The following is a 21,956-nucleotide window of genomic DNA, read 5'->3' as shown; positions in this document are numbered from 1 at the left end:
ATCGAAGGAAAAAAAAAGTTCTTGTTGCAATAAAACTGGGTGCCTCCTCATGAAAAACTGTACTGCACATTGAGATACGAATTAACAGCACGGCAGTACTTTGAACACTAACATGCCACCGGAACTTATGCTAGCGAATTCCTGAATTTTGAACTTGAAATTCAGTCGGGCGTACAATGGATTCGGGTGAAAAAATGCAATGCAAGAATTCAAAAAAGAATTATTAGAAATAATGAAAGAACAATTCTTTGGGATACTTTTTCAGTCAAGATGTGAGAGTATCATGGACTCAGTTACAGACCACCAATAGTCTGCATCAGATTGACATCAGATCATGTTGCCAGGATTCTCAGAAAGTCAATTTGGTGTGTTTGGATCTGAATCTGACACTACAGGCCTCGAATCTTCCTGGTTGTTTGTGATGGTAGCTGGAGTTGAAGAAGTTGGCTGAGCTGACTGAGAGCCTGCTAAGAATGCCAGCGGTAAGATATCAGTTTATTGAAAACAACGTGATTGTTTACAGTTCTTTTCTGCAATTAACATATGTTACATCCAACTGTAAAAAAATGGCATAATTTTATGATACCAAGATTTTATAGTAACAGTTATCTTGCAACACTTAGAATTATTAAACCAAAATGCGTTTGTTTCCCAGGTTTCAGCAAGAAACACCACGCTAACTGACAAAGAATGATTGGAGTAGCATACCAGATGCATCATCAGATTCCCTTGAGACTGCATGAGGGGGCTGCTGGAGTCTGAAATTAGGCGGAAGCGACGGCCCTGGTGGGAAAGAACCATCCATCTGTGCCGTTGGCTGCTGAAAGAACGGTGGTCGCATGGGTTGCTGCATCGGCGAGAATCCAGTCCTTGGACTTGGGCCACCAGGCAAATACCCCATGTATTGGTAGGGTGGTCCTGAAGGAGAGGCTGGACCATACATCTGAGGGTAGTAATGTTGTAGCACTTGAGAATTGTACAATGCCTGCTCATCAATTTTCAGGTTTCATGGTTTCAGTTAGATTGCCAGGTTGTGCTAGTGTCTCATTCTGGTACAAAATGCATGATGAGTTTGATGACCAATAAACAAAGGCCCTATCATGCAGACATCGCCAGGTTTCATTACTTAAAATACTTTGTATTCAAAGATGAGAAGTTTCAATACTGAATTCAGAGTTTCAGACCATGGCAAGTAAACAGTGTGATTTAGCCAATAATTCATGTAGTAATGCCAATTATTGCAAAAAACAACAAAAATGACATTGAAGGGGAGGAGATGAAATGGAGACTGGATTGCTTGCCTGTTGGTATGGATAATCAGGTGGGTACCAGTACCTGCAAAAGTTTGCAGAACATCTTCAATGCCTTACAAAAGAAATATAGTGATTGCGCTGAGCATGAGGCCCATCGCTGTCTCTCACTCCTAGAGACATATCTACCTGCTAGCATGGTTGTAAAGCCTAAAAATTATCTCAAGCACTATTATATGTCGAGCTAAAATAAAGCGCCCCCCCCTCTTCAGCTCTTGCATCACATTGCTCAGTATTAATAGTTTATTAGGAAAAGTTGCTTGCTGTTCAATGCTTCTGCACCTTGCAACAAACCTAAAAACATCTGACCAGCTGGCAAGATCACATCAGAAGTACTAATCATCAACAAACAAAATGTCAAGCAGGGGACCTCCAAATAAACATGAAAGCATACTTCATCACAATAGGGATTAAATTAAACAAATACCATCCTTATGAATTCCAAAACTTGATCTCAGAGAATTATCTTGTAAAGAAACTATAGAGTAACTCCTATAGCAAAGAAAGAAGTATGAAGTACCAAATTGGTCATGAAATCCTACTGCAACTTCTAATGAGTACTGCACCTATATGATCCATGCCAATGGATTGATAGGGAGCACATATTTGCAAATATCTTTAAAACCAAGTGGAACTAAGAGATGAATGCAGGCAATCAAATCTGCAGCAAACCAACAAAGTGAAGAGATTGTTTGCAGGGTAGGCAACACAGCCCATGGTGGTCTGCTGTCTGGGGTAAGAGAGAAGGAAACAGAGGGTGGCAGTAGCGGGACCTCCAGAGTGAATGCCCATGCTGAGCTGCTGTCTCCCTCCCATCGGCCCAAATTTAATGGGCCTATCTCAGGGACCAGCAGAAGAGGCATGGGGACACGTGGGCCCATCTGCGCCTCTTGGCAACTGAACCCACCTGTCCAATTAAGGAAACGATAACTGAAAGCTGCGCCGTGAAAGAAACATGACCCTCGGTTCCGTGAAAGTGAAACGCACGCAGATGTCAGCTGCTAGCTCGGTAAATGGAACATCGACAAAGACCAAGGCCTTGTTTAGATCACCTCCAAATTTCAAGTTTTTTCACTCTCTGTCCATCACATCAATTTTTGAACGTATGCATGGAGCATTAAATGTAGATAAAAAAATAACTAATTGCACAGTTTGATGGTAAATCACGAGACGAATCTTTTGAGCCTAGTTAGTCCATGATCGGATAAAGTTTGTCAAATACAAACGAAACGTGCTACAGTGTCCAGATTGCAAAAATTTACAATCTAAACAAGGCCCAATGACCTTTTGTTGTTCTCCTCCCACAAAAGAGCAGCTCAATAACTTTCTTTTCTATCACAACTCTATCTGGCCTCTAAGGTCAGTTCAGCATGCAAATTCTCTGACGATTCATATGGCTGCGGCTCTCTGAACTTCCAAATACCCAAAAGCAGCCACTATGATAGGGAGTTGTCACGACCTAACGAGTAACGATGGCTATCCTCTCCGAATCAGAACAAGAAGTGAGAAAGAGAACAGAATGACACGGCCTTGAAATGGACATGTGCCGCCCCTGTCAATTGATAATTCAGAGTTGCGGTGTGCTCGGATCCCACGATGACGATGGACAGCTGCGGTGATACAGGCACGTACGTACGCATACGGCACTCGCTACAAACACACGCGTACGTAGGCAATCTGGCAATGCTCATATCACCAGCGCATCGTCGTGAGCTCAGCTCGGCAGAGCCGTACATGGATCTGGCGATCTGCTGTACGTATTTCTACGGCCTGGCTCCAGAGATTTTAAAGAGGGGGAACAGCCGAAACGTATAGGCGACAGGAGCACTCACCCGTACTGGGAATTGTAGAACACCGTGGGGGCCTGAGGCGGGGTCATCTGCGACGGCATCCTGTAGAGCGACCCCTGCGGCGGCTGATCCGGCACGTGCGGCCCGCGGCCGGCACCTCCTCCTCCTCTACCTGTGGTGGCAATGGCACGTTAATTAAACGCAACATGCACCAAAGAAATAATACACCGAGCAGTACAGAACAGTGCAGAGCAGAGCAGGCGTATGCTTGCATGTATTACGGACAGGGGAGCATTGCTTGCGACAACAGTTGTGCAGCCTGTGCAAGGGAGGTCTCACCATGTGCCCTGCGCTGGACTGGGGTTTTGAGTGGCAAGACGGGCTCTGATTTTCTTTCAGCGTATGATTGCTTAAACCATTATCTTTTCTATGTTTTGGATAATAAAAAAAGATGCCATTCCTTCAAAAAGGAAAAACAATCTGTTCTGCACTGTATTTGGTCTACTACGAATAATAGAGAAAGAGGTTTCTTTAAGTGAGCATTGCGTAGATTAGCACAGTGCTAAATGATTCAAAGCTGTCCTAGCTAGCCAGCACTTTAACCTACTCCATTTGGTGTTGCATTATTGTGCGCGCGCTGTAATGCACTAAACAGTTCTGCAGAAATAGCATGCAGGTTGTTCTACTGTGAAAAAGGAGAAAAAGGACCAATGCCATTATAAGCCGACTTATATTTGAAAAATAACAAAATGATGATAATTATCACATAAAAGGGAAATAATAAAGAGGAAAACATTCCAAGTTAAAATAAGAGCCTAGCTAGGAGATGCTTTCTATCCATTATCTAAAAAAAAGGAGATGCAGTATATATTGGGAGGCAAATATCTGTCTGTTTGCTCATTGGCTTTAGCCAGGGCTTATCAGCCAGCCAAGAGTGTTTTCTTCTCACAACAAACTAGCACCAGCCGGGCTTATCAGCCCAGAAACCAACCAGCGAACATGCCGATTGAAACCCAGGAATGTAAAGAAACTCTACTCTGAAACAAACCGGATAGGGGGGTATAGAAGCAAAAGCTGCATCAACAAAAAGCTTTTCCTTTTCGCTGATTGGTTTCTGGGCTGGTTTGGATTGACCGGTGTTGGTTTGTTGTGAAAGAAAAATACTGTTAGCTGACTGGTTTGGACTGGATGAAACCAAACGAACAGACTGATATATTCCTCAAGTGGTTGACAATCAAACGGGTCAAAGTCTGGAAAGACTACAGGAAGAGTAGTAGTACTGGTAGTATATGCTGCCGAACATTTTGTAAAGCCATGCATCGGTTTTCACTAGAAAAGAAAGGCGGCTGGATTCCTGATTCTCCAGCGATAATCTCCACCCCTTTACACCTCACTGTCGCTGGAACGATGCAGCATACCACCAATGGCGTGCTCCCGGTCAATGCAACTCGATCTTCCTCAGCAAGCAAAGGGGGAAAATAGTACCAGCCCCACCCTACCCGCACTCTTCTTCCGTCACCGGCATTCGGCCAAAATGCTACCAGAATCCATGCATCTTGTATGAGAGATGGTTGTAACAGCACTTCACCGAGATGCCTAGACTAATTTATCACCAGCTAGGTTCTGTTTGGAACTAAGTAAGAAATTGTACTAGACAAAGCCCCTCAAAAATCTCCAAACATATTGTCAGCCAGATTTCATTGCTATCCTAGACTGAACAAGGTGGTGGGGGTGCCGGGGTGGGGGTGGGGTGAGTAGACCAGATAGCGTGCAGGCGTGCAGCGAATTAGGGGGCAGCCACTGCAAGGCCAGCCTGGGCTAGCACACAGCCATGAGACCATGACGATTCGTGATGGAAGCCGTGAGCCATCAGCCATGGTTGATTAGTGCCTGCCTCCTCCCCCCGTCCCAATGCAGATATAGTAGTGGCCGTCCTCGTTCCCGTGTGCTGGCGCCCAGTGTTTCACCAGCTGGGCTGGGGTGGGCCCCACCCCCCCTAGGAAAATCCAGAGCGGAACATGGTGCCCTAAATCAAGCTTATCCGGTTAATCGCGGTACTGCCGCCGGCGCTAATCATGCCCCGGTTATTTACTGCCATGCACATGCGCGTGCCTTGCGAGAGCAAGGAAAGTAAAAAAGACAGCAGGGGGAGCATTGATTTGGTTTGGTTCCTCGGGTCGCTCACCTCCTCTCGGCTGCTGCGCGGCCCGCGGCGGGCCGAACGCCGCAATGTTGCAGTTGGCGCGCCGGTCGGCGATCACCGGGTTCGGGTTCTGCACCGCCCGCGCCGCCGCATCCGGGTCCCGGAAAATCACCTGCGGAGGACACATAGATGGATACTGGTGAGCATCATATCGATCTGATACAAGGCAGGCGGCGGCCGATCGGCCGGAGGAAGGTCAGAGGCAAAACCGCAAAAGGCAGGGGTCGACTTACGAAACCGTAGCCCTTCGAGCGGCCCGTCTCGCGATCGGTGATGACAACGGCCTCTAGTATCTCGCCGTAAACTTCGAAGTGCTGGCGCAGCCCCTCGGACGGCGTCTCCCACGCCAACCCGCCCACGAACACCTTTGTCAGCGTCGTGTCGCCGAACCGCGACCGGTGGTGATACGGCCCCCCGCCCCCGCCGCCGCCGCCGCCCGGAGGCGCGTGGGCCGGGGACCCACCCGGGCCAGACGACGAGGACGAAGCCGCCATCCGCCGCACGCTACCGTATGTGCTGTCGTCTGCGTCTCGTCTCCCCTCCACTTTGGTGCGGAGGCGCGCAGGGCTGTGGACGCTAGGCTAGTTCCGATCGATTTTTGCGGGCGCGCGGCACGAGCGAACTAGAGCCGGACTCCTGAGTCCTGACTCTTTCCTAGTAGTTTCGCCCGAGCCGTCTTGGGTCGTAGAAAGACCTGCCCTCCTGCGGTTGCTCCTCCCTCCCCTTGGGTTTCCTAGTATACTTCACCTCCATAACCCCCAGGTCCCTCTCCCTCAGAACTCAGTAGAGAGGAGCAGGATATGTTAAGAGAGAGGGAGGAGACGACGGCAGGCGAGCAAAGAGGTGGTGGGGGAGGGGCCGACGGCCGTGGCTGTGCGCTGCGCTGGAAGAGGGGGTTCGGGTGTGGGATGACAGCTGCTGCATGACCCTTTCTAGTCTCGTTTCCAATGGACTATAATAAGCCCCTGCAACAACGCCACCCAACCCCTTCTCCATACCATCTTTTTTTTTATGACGATGCGTCCCCTCTCCTCTCTCTCTCTCTCTCTCTCTCGGCGAGGACGAGAGATCAGCGCTGTGCTGCCACGTTCCCCCACTTGGGTGGGCGTCCTCCCTGTCGCTCTCGGGCGACCACCCCGAGCCCGGCCCCTACCCGCAAACGTAACGAACGGCGACGGCGTGGCCTACGCTCGCGCGCGCGCAGGGTAGCGCCGCACCGCATCGGCCTGGAGCCGTCGTCGCCGAGCTGGTGGCGTCGGCGGCTGGCCTGGCCTAACTAAGCCTACTAGCCTAGCCGCTAGGTACGCCTAGGCCATGTTTAGATGTCATTCAAATTCCAAGTTTTTTCACTCTTTCTCCATCACATCAATTTTTAGCCGTTTGCATGGAGTATTAAATATAGGTAAAAAAATAACTAATTACACAGTTTAGTTGGAAATCACGAGATGAATCTTTTGAGCCTAGTTGGTCTATGATTGGACAATATTTGTCAAATAAAACGAAAGTGGTACTATTTATCGGATTGAAATTTTTTCGCAATCTGCCCTAGTTGGCGCAGTTGTTTGCTGCTGCTAGTCGCGGGAGTTGCTTCCTTGCCCGCATCGGCCACCCCAGCGCAGCTAGCGTACCTTGCTTTGCCACCGATGTGATCAGGTGTGGACAGGCGGACACACGCCAAGCGATCTAGCTGGCTGGAACAAACAAGGAGGGGTGCAAATTCGAAAGCTGGCCAAGTGTACTAATCATTAACGAGGTCGTCGTCTTCGCTGCCAACAAACGTCGTCATCAATTTGCTAATGGATTCATTAACTGAGACCTGCCATTTTCGTACGCCGTAGCCGACTTATGCTACGCGGTTACAGTACACGGTTCGGTGGAAACAAAAACATTTATCAACCCCCCTGTTATGTATTCTGTCGAGAAACTTAAGCCCTCTTTGGCACGGCTCATCCAAAACGGTTTCATCGGCAAAGCCAAAGCCGGTGAAGCCAAAAAAAAAAACTGGCTTTTACTGACTTCTGGTTCATTTTAATCCCGGCTTACAAAACGGCTTCACGCTACAGTGCCTCGATTTGCGCAAAATAGATGAAGCCGAAGCCGGCATAAGCCGTGCCAAAGAGACCCTTAGTACAAGCAGATTCCATGAAAAGTGCCTACTAATTCCGAGTTGATGACCATGGAGATGATCGGGGGTCTTTTCTTTTTTTCGATATAGTAGAGGAAATGTGGGTCTTCGCTCGTTATCCACAAGGCAGGCTAGGGCAGATGGCAGAGAACCGCCGGTGCCACGTCAGCATGCAACGTTTCCGGCGTGGCGAGAGCCTTTGGTTGACGACGCCCCGTGCTGGCCTAGAACGCACTGCGAAATTTGAAGGCATGTTGGCCTTGACCTCTCCTTCGGAGTTCTTGATCCACTGTGGTGCGCAAATCAGTGGCCCTGTTTTCTGTTCTCGTGACAGCAAATCCGGTTTCAGAACTTGGTTCGCTGAATAATTATCCTCATCAACTTGCAACGCCAACGTGGTCGATTATCACTAACTGACAGGAGATTAATTTCCACGACAGTGCGCACTTAGTAGGTTGAAAGTTGAAACACGGAATCGTCCGTTGGGAGGCGCAAGGAGCTGCCGCAGCCTGCACTATTCTGAAACTCCCTTTGGGCGCAGACGAATACCAGAACACGCAACTTGTGACAGCAACCGATGGGCATGCCGTCGTCAACCTTTCCGCTAATTACCAAGCTGTCCTCTAAGCAATCCAGAACGGATAAAGCTCGCAAAATACTCTACTCGTCGTCCCACATCTCCTGTTTCGTCCCCGGGCTGTCCCGGGCCATGAACATTGTTTATTCTCCCTTTTAGTTTCCAGCGCGCGTCGATCGGCCATTAACAACGGGGCTAATAATCCGCCGGTCGCTGTCAGTCGTCAGACGGGCCTACGAAATCCTCCTGCGAGCACGAGCATTGGCTGGCCTAGCCACCGGTCGGTTTCTTTAACGGCAAGCAACGAGGAGGTGGCCGGTGAAGGTCTCGTAGGAAGCCATGGAGGCCGAGGGGGAACGGGGCGCGGACGTACACGTACGCCAAACGAGAAGGACGACGCCAAGTAACCCACCTCGACCTCGAGCCTTGTTGGACTGCACGATCCGTCGATCGCCACCCGACGAATCATCCGATGTACTAACAGAGTATATCACTTGCTACTTGCCCCGTTTTAATTAAATTTTCTCGTTATATGTATGATGACGAGCGGATCTTATTAGCTGGTGTCTGGCTGGTTCAGACAGCGAACGAATGTCGTGCATGCAGGAGCCACCAGACATCAACTAGCGGATGCATTTGTTTGTCGTTGCTTCTGCTCGCATTGTTTCGTCTTTGCGCACCTGGCGTCTGTTTCGGCCAGGACGGGAGGAGGGGTTTTGTTTGTTGTCAACTGGCGCGGCCGCGCCTTCCGCGCGCTAGACAGCCGGCACCGGCAGCGGCACGAGGCTTGCTTGCCGCGGTACGACACGCGCAAATGTCCATTTATTTCGCGGCGAGCCCGCAAGGGGCAAGGCAAATCGCTTTGCCCGGACGCCGGAGGGAGGACGTGAACTGCTCCGGTGGCTGGCAGGCGCGACCGCCATTACTCGGTCCTGTAATCCTCCTGTCCGTAGCCGATGACTTCTGTTCTTCTGGATCTTGGCCCCGTGGCCCTGATCTCTTCAGCAGATTTTGCCGGCAGCAGAACGTGTCCAGCCGTCGATCTCTTCAGCAGATTACTTGCAATACTAGGGTGGGCCTACGGCACGGTGCAGCTAAGCTTAACGATCGTTAGCGGATTCTGGAGAGCTGCGTGTTACGGCGAACAACATGTAATGCGATCAGACCAGAGTTTCGTCATGGAGATTGAAATCACGGAAATGGCTGTATTGTATCGGCAGAATCTGCGCTTTGATTTCACCAGTATCGGGTTCGCTTTGCGTTCTGGTGGAAAATTTTGCCTCGTCCAGATGCAGACTGGCCATTACTTTGCTGGATTCTCATTGGCGACTGGCGTGTGACTGTCCTGCTCTGTATCTGTGTGCTGAAGGCTGTTTTTTTTTTCCGAGAAACAGTGTGTTGAAGGCTGCTTGCAATGCAAACCTGCAGGCTGCAACTGCAATGGTGCGGTCCAACTGTGGAGGCCTATGGGCTAATGGTTACGGGCCGGTGGGCTCAATCAGCACGTAGGACGCTTGTAGAAGTTGTAGTACCTATGCTTTGTTGCATGGTGCTGTACCATTACTTTATTTATCATCATGTTCTGATCTTTCTTCTCGAAAAATTCAAACCATACACCTTCCTCCAAAAACCATTTAAATTATCTCCTTGGCCCAGTTAGAAGTGGTTTCATCATTTTGTAGTTAAACAACTCGGTAAATATCTTATAAGGTTTTTAAATCACAAAAGAATGTCTCTGAGTTTCTAAAATTTCTGAGGGAAAAAACTTAGAGATGGATTGGGACATGATAGATCAAAATAAGATATTTAGAGATCTTCAAAGCACATCTAAAAGTTCCATAAGTTAAATTTAGGTCTAGGGAGATGACAAAAATATATAAAAAACTATTTTTTCCCTAAAACATTACATTTGATGTATAAATAAATTAAAAACATTCCACAACAAATGTGCAAGATATACTAGCATGAATGCATAAGGCCATATTCGCTTGAACTACTTCAACAGTACTTTTCAGCGAATGAACAGTGTTTTCATCTCACAACAAATCAGCATAAGGCAAATTTCAACGAAACGAACAGGGCCTCATGATTTGATTTTATTTCTTTGTTGTAGATTTTTTAGGGAGATTTTTTATTTGAGAGAGCCTTTTGTTTAGGTTGTAAAATATTAAGCTGGAGTTCTTATTGCACTTTGAAGACCAATTGTACCTTTCTAGCTTCTTAATTATCTCTAAAGAATGAATAATGCCCCGTTGTGTGTACTGTAAGTGGATGGTTTATTTGTTAGTTTGATTTAGAAAATTGTTATTCACATAATGTCAATGATTGGTTCGGTTCATTTCTTATTGCATTATAGACAACAAAAAACTATAACTTATTTGCTATAAATTAGTTGGCATTGTTGTCCGGTGGTGAACTATACATCGATAAGAATGTTAAGAATCTAGCCTTTGGTAGGTGTCTTATTTTTCTTATTTTATTTTCATATAGGAACATATAGTCCCATTCTAATGCTTGCAACATTGTCGTCAGCTTTTACTTGTAATGTTTTTTTTGAAACAACGCCTCGAGTCTATTTATTCATTCACACCGGGTTCAGCGGAATCGTGAACCAAAATATCAGATACAAAACTCTAGGATCAAGCCAAACATGAGGTTGATCCGGGTCCCAATCTAGGCTCAAACGTGCGAGTTCATGAGCACTCTTATTACAAGATCTAGGACAATGAACAATCTGTACTGAGACAAAACATAATGAAATCAGCTCTCGTACTCTTTTGTAGAGGACAGATGCAGGGCTAAGATCACACGGACTGAAGTGCACTCATCGTGTTCATTGAGTCAGTTTCAAGTATAATTTTCCCCATACCATGGCTCAACGCCGCTTGCAAAGCCACAATGCAAGCCTGAGCTTCAGCACAATCAGCATCATGAATTGCTCCCAAAGAACCAGATCCCGCCATTACCGTGTGGCCATTATGGTCGCGAATGACAAAACCCCAGATACATGTCTTTGTTTCAGCAAAGAAGGCTCCATCGCAATTTACCTTGAGGACATCCCTCAGTGGCCGAGTCCATGTCTCAGATATACATGAGCTCTTGTTCGCCCCTTTTTTTTGGCCTAGATTCCATAATTAGCATGGATGCACGATGAAGAACATGGCCTGGACGGAGAACATAAACCCTCACCTGCATTTGCTTTATTTCGAGCCTCCCACCATGAGTACAGCTCAGAAGAAAGAGGCCATACAAAGATTGGGTTTTGGTCTGCTTAACAAGGTTGTTGTTATAAACGATAGGCAATATAAACGATGAAGAACAGTATATCAAACACAGGAGATACGAGATTTTAACGTGGAAAACCCTCCCAAGGTGGAAGGGAAAAAACCACGGGCACCAACCAGCAAATCTTCACTATATCGGGTGATGTTACAAACGTCGGAGATTTACAACTTGGGGATACCCTAACCTATGAGCCTTCCCGTATACAAGTCTATGATGCCCATGAGGGAGGTGGTCCATATATATAGGGAGGAAAAAACCCCACACCCTCGTCTATTAGCAATACAGAACTAATAGATGGTGTAGTCCCTCTTAACGCTAATGGGCCGCTTCGCTTCGGCCCAAGCTTGAATTTGGATCATAGCTTAACAAACTCCACCTTGAGACAAATTTCTTCTTGTAGCATAAAATGAACCTTCACCCTGAAACAACAAAGAAATACTTCCGGTGTCAAATAGCCTCTTGGGCTAAATAGTTATACCAATTAAGCTTGAGCAAAGCTCAAACTTAGCAACAGGAACTGTCTTTGTCAACATATCAACATGATTATCATGAGTGCTTATCTTGCATACCTTCAGCTTACCTTGCGCGACCACATTGCGAACATAATGGTATTTGACATCAATATGCTTCGTTCTTTCATGGAACATCTGATCTTTAATGAGACATATAACACTTTGACTGTCACAAAATAAATTAATGCAAGAATCATCTCCACAAAGCTCAGCAAACAAACCTTTCAACTAAACTAATTCTTTACATGCTTCAGCAATAGCCATATATTCTGCTTCAGTGGTAGACAGGGCAACAACGGGCTGCAATGTTGCCCTCCAACTCACAGCACAACTATAACGTCCTGCCTCTCCAAGGCTGGGCCCGCTTACATCTGACAACTTCTCTAGGATATAGACTGCCCTCATAGACCAACACAGGTCTTTTCTGCGCACTTTGTCCTCACTCGTGCGCACCCGGGAAGAACTTCCCGGTCGGTCACCCATCGCTCTAGGCCAAGCACGCTTAACCTCGAAGTTATTTGCAGATGGGCTTCCAAAAAAGAAGTTGCAACTTATTGATATGAGTATCCTATTAATCATGTTAAGCCTTGGGCCGGGATGTTACATCCTCACCCCCTTAAGAGATCGACGTCCTCATCGATCAATCCCAAGCCAGGAGCGTCCTCTCTTGGCCACGTCCGTGTGTCCAGAGCCAGCGCATGTGCCATGCTGTGTGACCACGCCGGATCCACACCAGCCATGCGCACCATGCCTACGCAACTGCGACACATGCGTCCGTGAAACCACGAGAGTCGGCTCTGATACCATTCTGTAACGTCCTGCCTCTCCGAGGCCGGGCCCGCTTACATCTGGCCGTTTCCCTAGGACGTAGACTGCCGTCACAGACCAACACAGGTCTTTTCTGTGCACTTTGTCCTCACTCGTGCGCCCCCGAGAAGAACTTTCCGGTCGGTCACCCATCGCTCTAGGCCAAGCACGCTTAACCTCGGAGTTATTTGCAGATGGGCTTCCGGAAAAGAAGTTGCAACTTATTGGTATGAGTATCCTATTAATCATGTTAAGCCTTGGGCCGAGATGTTACAACAACCACCAATAGTGAACACATAACCTGTGAGAGATCTTCTCTTATCCAAATCAGCAGCAAAATCTAAATCTACATAGCCAGTGAGTCCCTTATCAGTCCTGTCAAACTTCAAACATGCATTTGTTATGCCACGAAGATACCTAAAAATCCACTGAACAGCCTTTCAATGTTCTTTACCAGGGTTAGCCATGTATCTACTAACCAAACTCATAGCATATGATAAATTAGGACGAGAGCAAATCATGGCATACATCAAAGAATCAACAGCACTAGAATATGGAACTCTTGACATGTACTCAAAATCCTCATCCGTACTAGCATATTGTAAAGCTGATAATTTGAAATGAGGAGTAATTGGAGTACTAATAGACTTTACATCATGCATGTTGAAACGATGAAGAACTTTCTTAATGTAACTTTGCTAACTAAGAAATAACAAACCAGAATTTCTGTCTCTTATAATTTCCATACCTAGAATCTTCTTAGCAGCACCAAGATCCTTTATCTCAAACTTACTACTCAACAGTTTCTTTAACGTAGTGATTTCTTTCTTGCTCTTGGCAGCAATCAACATATCATCAACATATAACAGCAAGTATATAGGTGATCCATCAACAAATTTAATGTACACACAGCTATCAAATTCAAATCTCTTAAAACCATGTGACATCATAAAAGAATCAAACCTTTTATACCATTGACGAGGAGACTGTTTTAAACCATATAAGGACCTCTTTAATTTGCAAACATGATCCTCCTTACCAGGTACTATGAACCCTCCTCTAGCTCTCCATGAAGAAACACAGTCTTTACATCTAACTGCTCAAGCTCAAGATCTCGCATAGCAACAATACCAAAAAAATGTACGAATTGAACTATGCTTTACAACTGGAGAGAACACATCATTATAATCAATGTCAGGAATCTAACTGAAACCTTTTGCTACTAACCTTGCCTTAAATCTTGTAGGCTCACTAAGAGACAAACTCTCCTTTCTTTTGAAGATCCATTTATAATGAACGGTCTTCTTGTGTTTAGGTAAGCGCACATCCCATGTGCCATTTTTCTCAAGTGATGCATCTCTTCTTGCATAGCAGAAATCCACTTCTCGCGGTCACCAGAAACAACAGCTTCAGTGTACGTAGCCGGTTCATGAATGTTCTCAACCTGTTCAGCACAACTAAAGGCATAATGAACAATATCACATTCCTCAATTAAACGTGGACGAGGTCCACAACTCCTCTTTGTTCTGCGGTCTGCAATAGACTGATTTTGAGGCTGCAAAACAGAAGGTGAGTACTGAACAATATCATGAACATTGTTATCAACAATTTTAGTTTCCTGATCATCTACGTGCTCCACCTGCACACTAACATGTTTCTGCTCCTCATCAGAACCAACTGGTGAAACATCTATGGACAAGCTGTTATTAAACATAATAGATTCATTGAAAACAACACTCCTGCTCATGAAAGTTTTTAGTTTCAGGATTCCATAACTTATATCCTTTAACTTCAGAACCATAACCAAGAAACAGACACTTAATGGCTCTAGGTTCTAGCTTTCCATTATCAACATGAGTATAAGCAGTGCAACCGAAAACTCTCAACTGTGAATAATCAGCAGTCATACCAGACCATACCTCAATAGGAGTTTTCTTATTAAGTGAGATAGAAGGTGACTGGTTGATCAAGTAACAGACGGTGTTAGCAGCCTCAGCCCAAAAATGCCTGTTCATACGGGCATTGGACAACATGCAACGAGCCCTCGAGATGATCGTTCGGTTCATGCGCTCAGCCACACCATTCTGCTAAGTGTACGGGATGGTGTGGTGCCTAACAATGCCTTCTTCCCTGTAGTAATCATTAAAAGCATCTGAACATAATTCACCGCCATTGTCAGTACGAAGCAATTTTACCTTCTTTTCAGTTTGCCTTTCTATCATAACTTTCCACTCTTTAAAAGCAGCAAAAATATCATTTTTACTTTTCAAAAAATAAGGCCACACTTTTCTAGAGTAATCATCAATAATGGTAAGCATGTAACGAGCACCACCATAAGAGGGCTTATGAGACAACCCCCACAAATCAGCATGTACATAATCAAGTGTACCTTTGGTGGTATAAACAGATGCATTGAATTTTACCCTCTTATGCTTACCAAAAACACAGTGCTCACAGAACTTCATCTTACCCATAGTGCAGCCATCCAGCAGGTCTCTCTTGATCAATTCTGCCATACCAAGTTCACTCATATGCCCAAGACGCATATGCCAGAGATTAGTTTTACTTGGTTCATCATTAGAAACAGCAGCAGCAGTGATGGGACCATGTAAAGTACTTCCTCTAAGAACATATAACTTTGCAGAGTTCATATCACCTATCATATAAATGAGAGAGCCTTTTGATATCTTACACACTCCACCTGAACCGGAGTGTCTGTACCCCTCGGCATCAAATGTGCTGAGGGAGATGAGATTCCTGACCATCCCTGGTATGTGTCTCGTATCTTTCAATGTGCGTATCATGCCATCATGCATTTTGATCTGAACAGAGCCAATGCCCACAATCTCACGGGGGTTGTTATCTCCCATACGCACGACATCTCCACTCTGCATAGACTCGTAAGAACTGAACCAATCTCTGTTAGAGCATATATGAAACGAGCATGCAGAATCAAGTATCCATTCATCACGATCAGCAACACAACCAGTAAAAATAACCAGAATATCTCCTGAATCAGAATTATCAACAGCGGAGACAACAGAGGCCTTACCATCACCATCGGATTTATTTTTCGGTTTATACGTACTGTTTCTTTTCTCCTTATTCTGCAGCTTCCAACAATCCTCAATGACATGAGTATCTTTCTTACAATACCTGCAGAACTTATCCCTGCCTCTGGACTTCGAACGGCCTTTACCGTTCTTGCTCTTGTCTCGATTATTGTTGTTGTTGTAGGTTTTCTGCTCAGGCCTACCTCTAACCTGCAACACTTCGCCCTTGGAGGACGGCACATCAAACTGAACCATACCTTTCATCTTCTCCCTCGTATGGAGGGCCTCATATACTTCCGCAGGAGTTAGTTCATCACGGCTTAATAGTATGGTATCTTGAAAATTTGCAAACGAAGTAGGCAGTGAGCATAACAGTAGAAGAGCTAAATCTTCACCATCATATTTTACCTCCATCGACACTAGGTCGGCAACGATCTCCTTAAAGATCGATAAGTGGTTCATCACCGAACCACCTTCTTGCAGCTTGTGCGTGAACAACTTCATCTTCACGTGCATCTTACTGGTTAGATCCTTGGACATAGCTTGAGCCAAAGTTCTGCGGTAGTTTCTCCTGCAGCACTTCTTGCAAAATATCATTATGTAGATGAAGTTGAATCAGAGACAGAGCCTTACGATCCTTCCGCTTCTCTTCAGCGGTCCATGACTTCTGCCCTTTTCCTCCGAAACCGTCCAGCGCCTCATCAAGATCCGAAGATTGTGCCAGAATCGCCCGCATCTTGACTTGCCACAGTGCAAATCCCATCTTGTAATCCAGCAGCGGTAGATCAAACTTCATCGATGCCATCGCGAAACCCTAAGGTCAAACCAAGCTCTGGTACCACTTGTTATAAACGATAGGCAATATAAACGACGAAGAACAGTAGATCAAACACAGGAGACACGGGATTTTAACATGGAAAACCCTCCCAAGGTGGAAGGGAAAAATCCACGGGCACCAGCCAGCAAATCTTCACTATATCGGGTGAGGTTACAAACGCTGGAGATTTACAACTTGGGGATACCCTAACCTAGAGGCCTTCCCGTATACAAGTCTATGATGCCCATGAGGGAGGTGGTCCGTATATATAGGGAGGAAAAAACCCCACACCCTCGTCTATTAGCAATATGGAACTAATAGATGGTGTAGTCCCTCTTAACGCTAATGGGCCGCTTCGCTTCGGCCCAAGCTTGAATTTGGATCATAGCTCAACAGTTGTGATGCTGTTCCCACATGATTTCTAGGATGGCAAGATTGATACATTTGGTCACTTGACAGAAGACTCTGGCCAGCGTGGTGAGTTCTTCCGGTTTTACAGCTATTCTTCTGTCTCAGGAGGGCCATTGCTCATTGCTCTTGTTGCTGGGGAATCTGCAGTCAAGTTTGAGCAGGCTTCACACCTATGGAAAATGTTGAGAAAATGAGAAGGTACTGGAAACACTTAGGAAAATCTTTTCACCCAAGGGGATTGACGTTCCAAATCCGTTGCAAGCAATATGCACTCGATGGGGCACAGACAGGTTTACTTATGGATCATACTCATATGTGGCTATTGGGGCTTCTGGTGATGACTATGACATTTTGGCTGAGAGTGTGCATGATAGAGTTTTCTTTGCTGGGGAGGCAACAAATAGGCGGTACCCCGCTACAATGCATGGAGCCCTGCTTAGTGGGTATAGGGAGGCTGCTAACATCTTAAGAGCAGCTAGAAGGAGAGCAAAAAATGTTTACTCTCCTGAGAAAATGGATATTAATGTTGAAGTGAAAGTGGGTGTTAATAGTGAAGTCAAAGACACTGTTAAAGATAGCTGCATTGATTTGGACGATCTATTCCGTTCTCCTGATGCTGCTTTTGGGGGGTTCTCAGTTCTCCATGACCCATCTACCTTTGAACCAGATTCAGGCCCCGTTCGGCTCGTTGAAACTTGGCTGAAATTGGCTGAAAAACACTGTTCTGGCTGAAATGTTGTGAGAGAAAAACAATGTTCCGGCTGAAAAAAGAAGCCGAACAAACCGGATTTAAGATAAGCCTTTGCTGCGTGTTGGAATTGGTGCTAGAAAGTTAGGCTCTGGTTCACTTTTCCTCTATGGATTAATAATGAGAAAGCATGTAGTTGTGTTGGCTGCAATAGAGGGTGATGAACAGCGGTTGAGTACAATGTACCGAGATTTCGGGACAAAACTGGTGGGATTGGATAGCTTGGGTGATGCTGGGGAAAGCCTTATCTCTCCGATAAAGGCTGCCGCTAGGAAATAATACCTAAGTCAGTATGTTGTAATGATTTACTCTCACCTGTAATAGTTTTCAGCCTGAGTGCTGAGCTTTTATGCTCAGCATAGTTACTGACCTCTGTAATTCATTTCATTTGATTAATTACTTCATATCTCTTGACTCTCATCAATGCATGTCCTCCCATGTTGTTCTAAACTGCTGATAAAACAGCAGAGAATCATGAAAGATCTATCACCACATCAAACAATTTGGGATTCCTTAACGCTTCTTGTTCGTAACTGGTACATAGTAACATTAATGTCTACACATATTAGTTAGTGGTTCATGTTAGTTTTCTTTATTTTTTAGAGGAGATTTTAAATAAATCGTCAGTTTTTTTAATTATTCATCTGTGGTCCAGCTGTATGAAAAAAATATTCTTCTTTGGGTCTGTTTAGAAAGGTATGTTGCTCTAGGGATTTCCCAATTCAGTTCAAGTTTGAACAAAACTATAAGGATTCTGACCCCCTATCCATACAAGTCCTTTGTTTGGTCAGTGAGATCATTCATCCTTCTACCTAGCAGTCAATATCTGTGGCCTAACACAACATCTTGTGAAATTACATGGTATTGGCGACACATGTACACTGTGAGGAAACACTTCCACTTCTCCAAGTTTTAGGAAATAAATCAACAGGTAACATGATAAATTTCAGCACCATGTTTGTATCAAATTAGCACCGTTTTATGATTTTTTTGGCCCAACAGTTATGTGAAACCTTCTTTTTATTGAGCAAAGTATATGACTTATGTGACTCCTATACCACCAATCCCCGTTACAAGATATAGCATCTTTCTGCTCAACATAGTTGGTCTTGACCATCTACTTCGATTTCAGGGCCTTGACATTATTTATTTTGCTAACGTTAAGTTTCAAGGATTCACGCTGTTATAGTTGGCTATTTAAGTTTGCCCTTTGAAGCTTCTTGGGACATATTGAACTTTGAAATATTCCAGATAGCATTTGCATTTTCTCTGATTGTTTATTTGTTTCTTAGCTCTCGGATATAGTTACGTGCTTGTCTTAGGCTGACTAAAAACTGAGGAAGATTCTGCAGTGTGGCCATCTAGTTTCTGTGTGGTTCATGACAACTCTGCACTTGTTGATTGTTTGCATGCTGTAAACAGCCCATCTGTAAATCTATATGCTTCTTCTGTAGCATATCCTGAACTCCAAGTAACACTGCATCATGTTGCTTTAGCTGAACATTTGCCATCTGACCCAAGGTGGAAACCTCAGCAATGTTGGTTGGACCACAAGTCTGCAATTAAATCTTAAAGTTTTCCTAGTTTGCTTGGACCTCATTGGTACTACTATACTATCTATTCAAATAGACCTGTCTGTAGCAGTTGTATTCAGACGGTGAGCTCTTGGTGGCATCTTGCAAATGTGTGTGTGTGTGATTACTTGCAACTGTTGGGCAACCGACCACAAGTCATTGCACCTGGCGCTAATTGCTAGCTTTGTATGGTGTCATTTGATTCCTATACTACTATTATCCCCGCCCGCTTTGATACGGCTTGTCGTTTGTTTTTGGCAATGAGCAAGCACTGCTTATTTTGTGATATCTTCAATTGTATCTATAGCATTCATCCTCAGGGAATTGGATAATGACCTGAAATTTGGTGACCCTTCTTTGACTACTGACGTTGAAGACCGTTTTGATTTTTTATAAATCATAATGTGCTTGCTGTCCTATTTGTCACCTCTGATTCAGCAGCATGTAACCTTGACTATGAATGGCCGGCACCAGAGTTTCAGGGTTATGATTCCGATCTGAACTTCACCCAAGAAAAATAGCTGCTGAATTCTTCCGTTCGTTGTTCATCTCATTCTTACGTCTCCTGGATATATGCTAATCTTCCATGCGTGAACCTCTATCGCCCTTATAAGCCGTACTTTTTCAGCGAACGAATAGTATTTTTCTCTCACAACAAATCAGCCAATAGTACTTTCAGTCATGGCTTATTAGCCAAGCGAACATGACATATATCTTTGGAAAATGCAACTGGCCACTGGTGAGTGCTTTTGTCGCAGCTAAGAGACTGAGGGCATGTTGATATCCATGGACGAGCGATTGTGGTCCGTAGTTTAAAGTTGTTTGGTTCACGGTCCAGAGAAAAATATTTCCTCTACCTCTATATATTGAAAATGAGCTGGTCATTAAAAAAATGGCCGGATAGATTTATCCAGATTTTCTAACCCTGTGTTTGGCACAAAATCAGCAATAGATTGCACGCTGTACTAGTAACCACTAACCACTAGTGGAATTATTGGGCTGGTGGTGCGATCTTGGCCGCATCCCACACGGATAATATGGAGTGGCCATCTACCAACCTGCAGTATGACATCGACGACCGTGTCGTGTCAAATAAAATCCTAGCTGTTCTATTTTGCCTCGCCGAACGGGTCCCGTCGGTGCTCGTCGTCACTCCGCTTTCCGATCCGTGACCACTGGTGCTGCTGTGGCTCTCAAACCGCGTCTGTCTCGATCCAATGAAGTGGAGATCTGTACTGCTGTACAGGCAGTACCGTGGCCTTGCGCTGCTGTGCATTCGCTACTTCTTCATGTGCAATGCATTTTGTACATGTCGTATGCCTACTGCCCTATCCTCGAGGAGGAAATGGACGTTTCCGCACCATTGATTACCTTTCTGTTTTAGAAAGGGAGGAGTCGCCATTGATTGCGTCGAGCTTACTACCATGGTCCATGCATCGTCCATGGAGAAAGAGAACACAATGCAAGCACCAAATGCAGAGGACGATCGATGGACGTCGTCGGTGGCAGGCACTGTGTATCCAGCCAGAGCAGCAGTATGCAGATTGATGGCTGGCTCTACCAGAGGAAGGATCGTACTATATGCATGGTCAGCATGGAGAGCTGGCAATCCTCGCGACCGACATGAATGGTCCAGCGTTGGCATGGCCTACACAGCACACCCCCCTCGCCGTTGCATGTCCCGATCTTCCCTTCCAGTGTATCATTGAAAAAGGGAGAGGAGCCGGCATTCTGTAAGCAGTGAGATAGGAAAATCTCTCCTCTTGAACAGCATGCACGCATGGTAGTGGTGGCTGCTTGGCACATCCAAATCATTCCTCGTCACCAACGTGCTAGTAGCCCACCTTGAATTCATGCAGTGACAGATGACCTAAAACAGTCTCTGGCGATCTAGTCCGCTGACAATCAGCATGTTCGCTCGTTGGTTTCAGCCAGGGCTTATCAGCCAGCCAACAGTGTTTTCCTCTCACAACAAAACAGCACCAGTCGAACTTATCACCCAAAAACCAACCAACGAATATGCCGAATATTTCCTCATCACAATTCTGCACTCTCGAGTAACCAATGTTCATTTATTCACTCATTGCCTCACAGTGCTCACACAGTCAGACGGGGGTTGATCTTGATCACTTGCGAGGTTAGGTTAGTTTAGGCAGATGGCGACGGCAACAGAAGTTGAGGGACAACTAAACACCGTGGCCTAGCTTTATGGAAGCATCACTGACCCACTCGCCCGCCTCGCTTTTACAGAGCCGCACGACGTCAAATCAAGCAGCCAACCAAATCCAATCGGGGATGGCAGTGGCAGTGAGCCAGCGACTAGCGACCAGTGCGTGCGGCAGTGCGCGGCGAGCCCATGGCCGGGAAATGGGCGCTGCAGCCTCACAGACAGAGGAGTGGGTCGGCTCAATTCACGGCTGGGTGGGGCACATGGTAGGCAGACCGGCCGTTTCGCCTCGCCTCGCCTCGCCTGGGTGCCCACCAGTCCACCACCGGCGGCCGGAAGGTTCGGCCTCGGTCGCTAGTGCATGGGCGTGGGACAAGGGCGCGCGCCGCGCCGCGCCTCGCGTCGTGACGGGCGCGAGCGGTTCAGGCTCCAATAAAAAAAAGCAATCGGGGTCGATTCTTTCACGTATCCAACGTCCATCGCTCCGTGCCGTGGCGTGAGCGGGAGCGCGATTTGCCGCCGGCTCGCGGCGGCGGCCGCGCACCTGTGTGCTCCGACAGGATGCGCCTTTCCAGCC

General features: G+C 46.0%; 1 protein-coding gene across 2 annotated transcripts; it reads right to left on the bottom strand.

Annotated features, from left to right (window-relative positions):
- Nucleotides 1-222: 222 nt before the first annotated feature.
- LOC136478113 (probable RNA-binding protein ARP1) lies at nucleotides 223-6,253 on the bottom strand. Of its 2 annotated transcripts, none has more exons than XM_066476444.1 (6): nucleotides 5,537-6,253; nucleotides 5,286-5,415; nucleotides 3,143-3,272; nucleotides 1,302-1,335; nucleotides 709-985; nucleotides 223-467 (listed from the first exon to the last, which is right to left on the bottom strand). In XM_066476444.1, exons 1-6 carry the CDS (start codon nucleotides 5,795-5,797, stop codon nucleotides 358-360), a joined length of 942 nt encoding a protein of 313 aa, XP_066332541.1. In that variant the 5' UTR covers nucleotides 5,798-6,253; the 3' UTR covers nucleotides 223-357. The 2 variants fall into 2 exon arrangements, with proteins under 2 accessions (XP_066332541.1, XP_066332543.1); XM_066476446.1 differs by having other exon boundaries at nucleotides 223-464; nucleotides 5,537-6,252.
- Nucleotides 6,254-21,956: the final 15,703 nt, after the last annotated feature.

This window comes from Miscanthus floridulus, chromosome 8 (genome assembly GCF_019320115.1).
Source record: "Miscanthus floridulus cultivar M001 chromosome 8, ASM1932011v1, whole genome shotgun sequence".
NCBI lineage: Eukaryota > Viridiplantae > Streptophyta > Magnoliopsida > Poales > Poaceae > Miscanthus > Miscanthus floridulus.
Note: the sequence above shows the minus strand (reverse complement) of the source record. Positions and strands in the feature narration are given on the sequence as shown.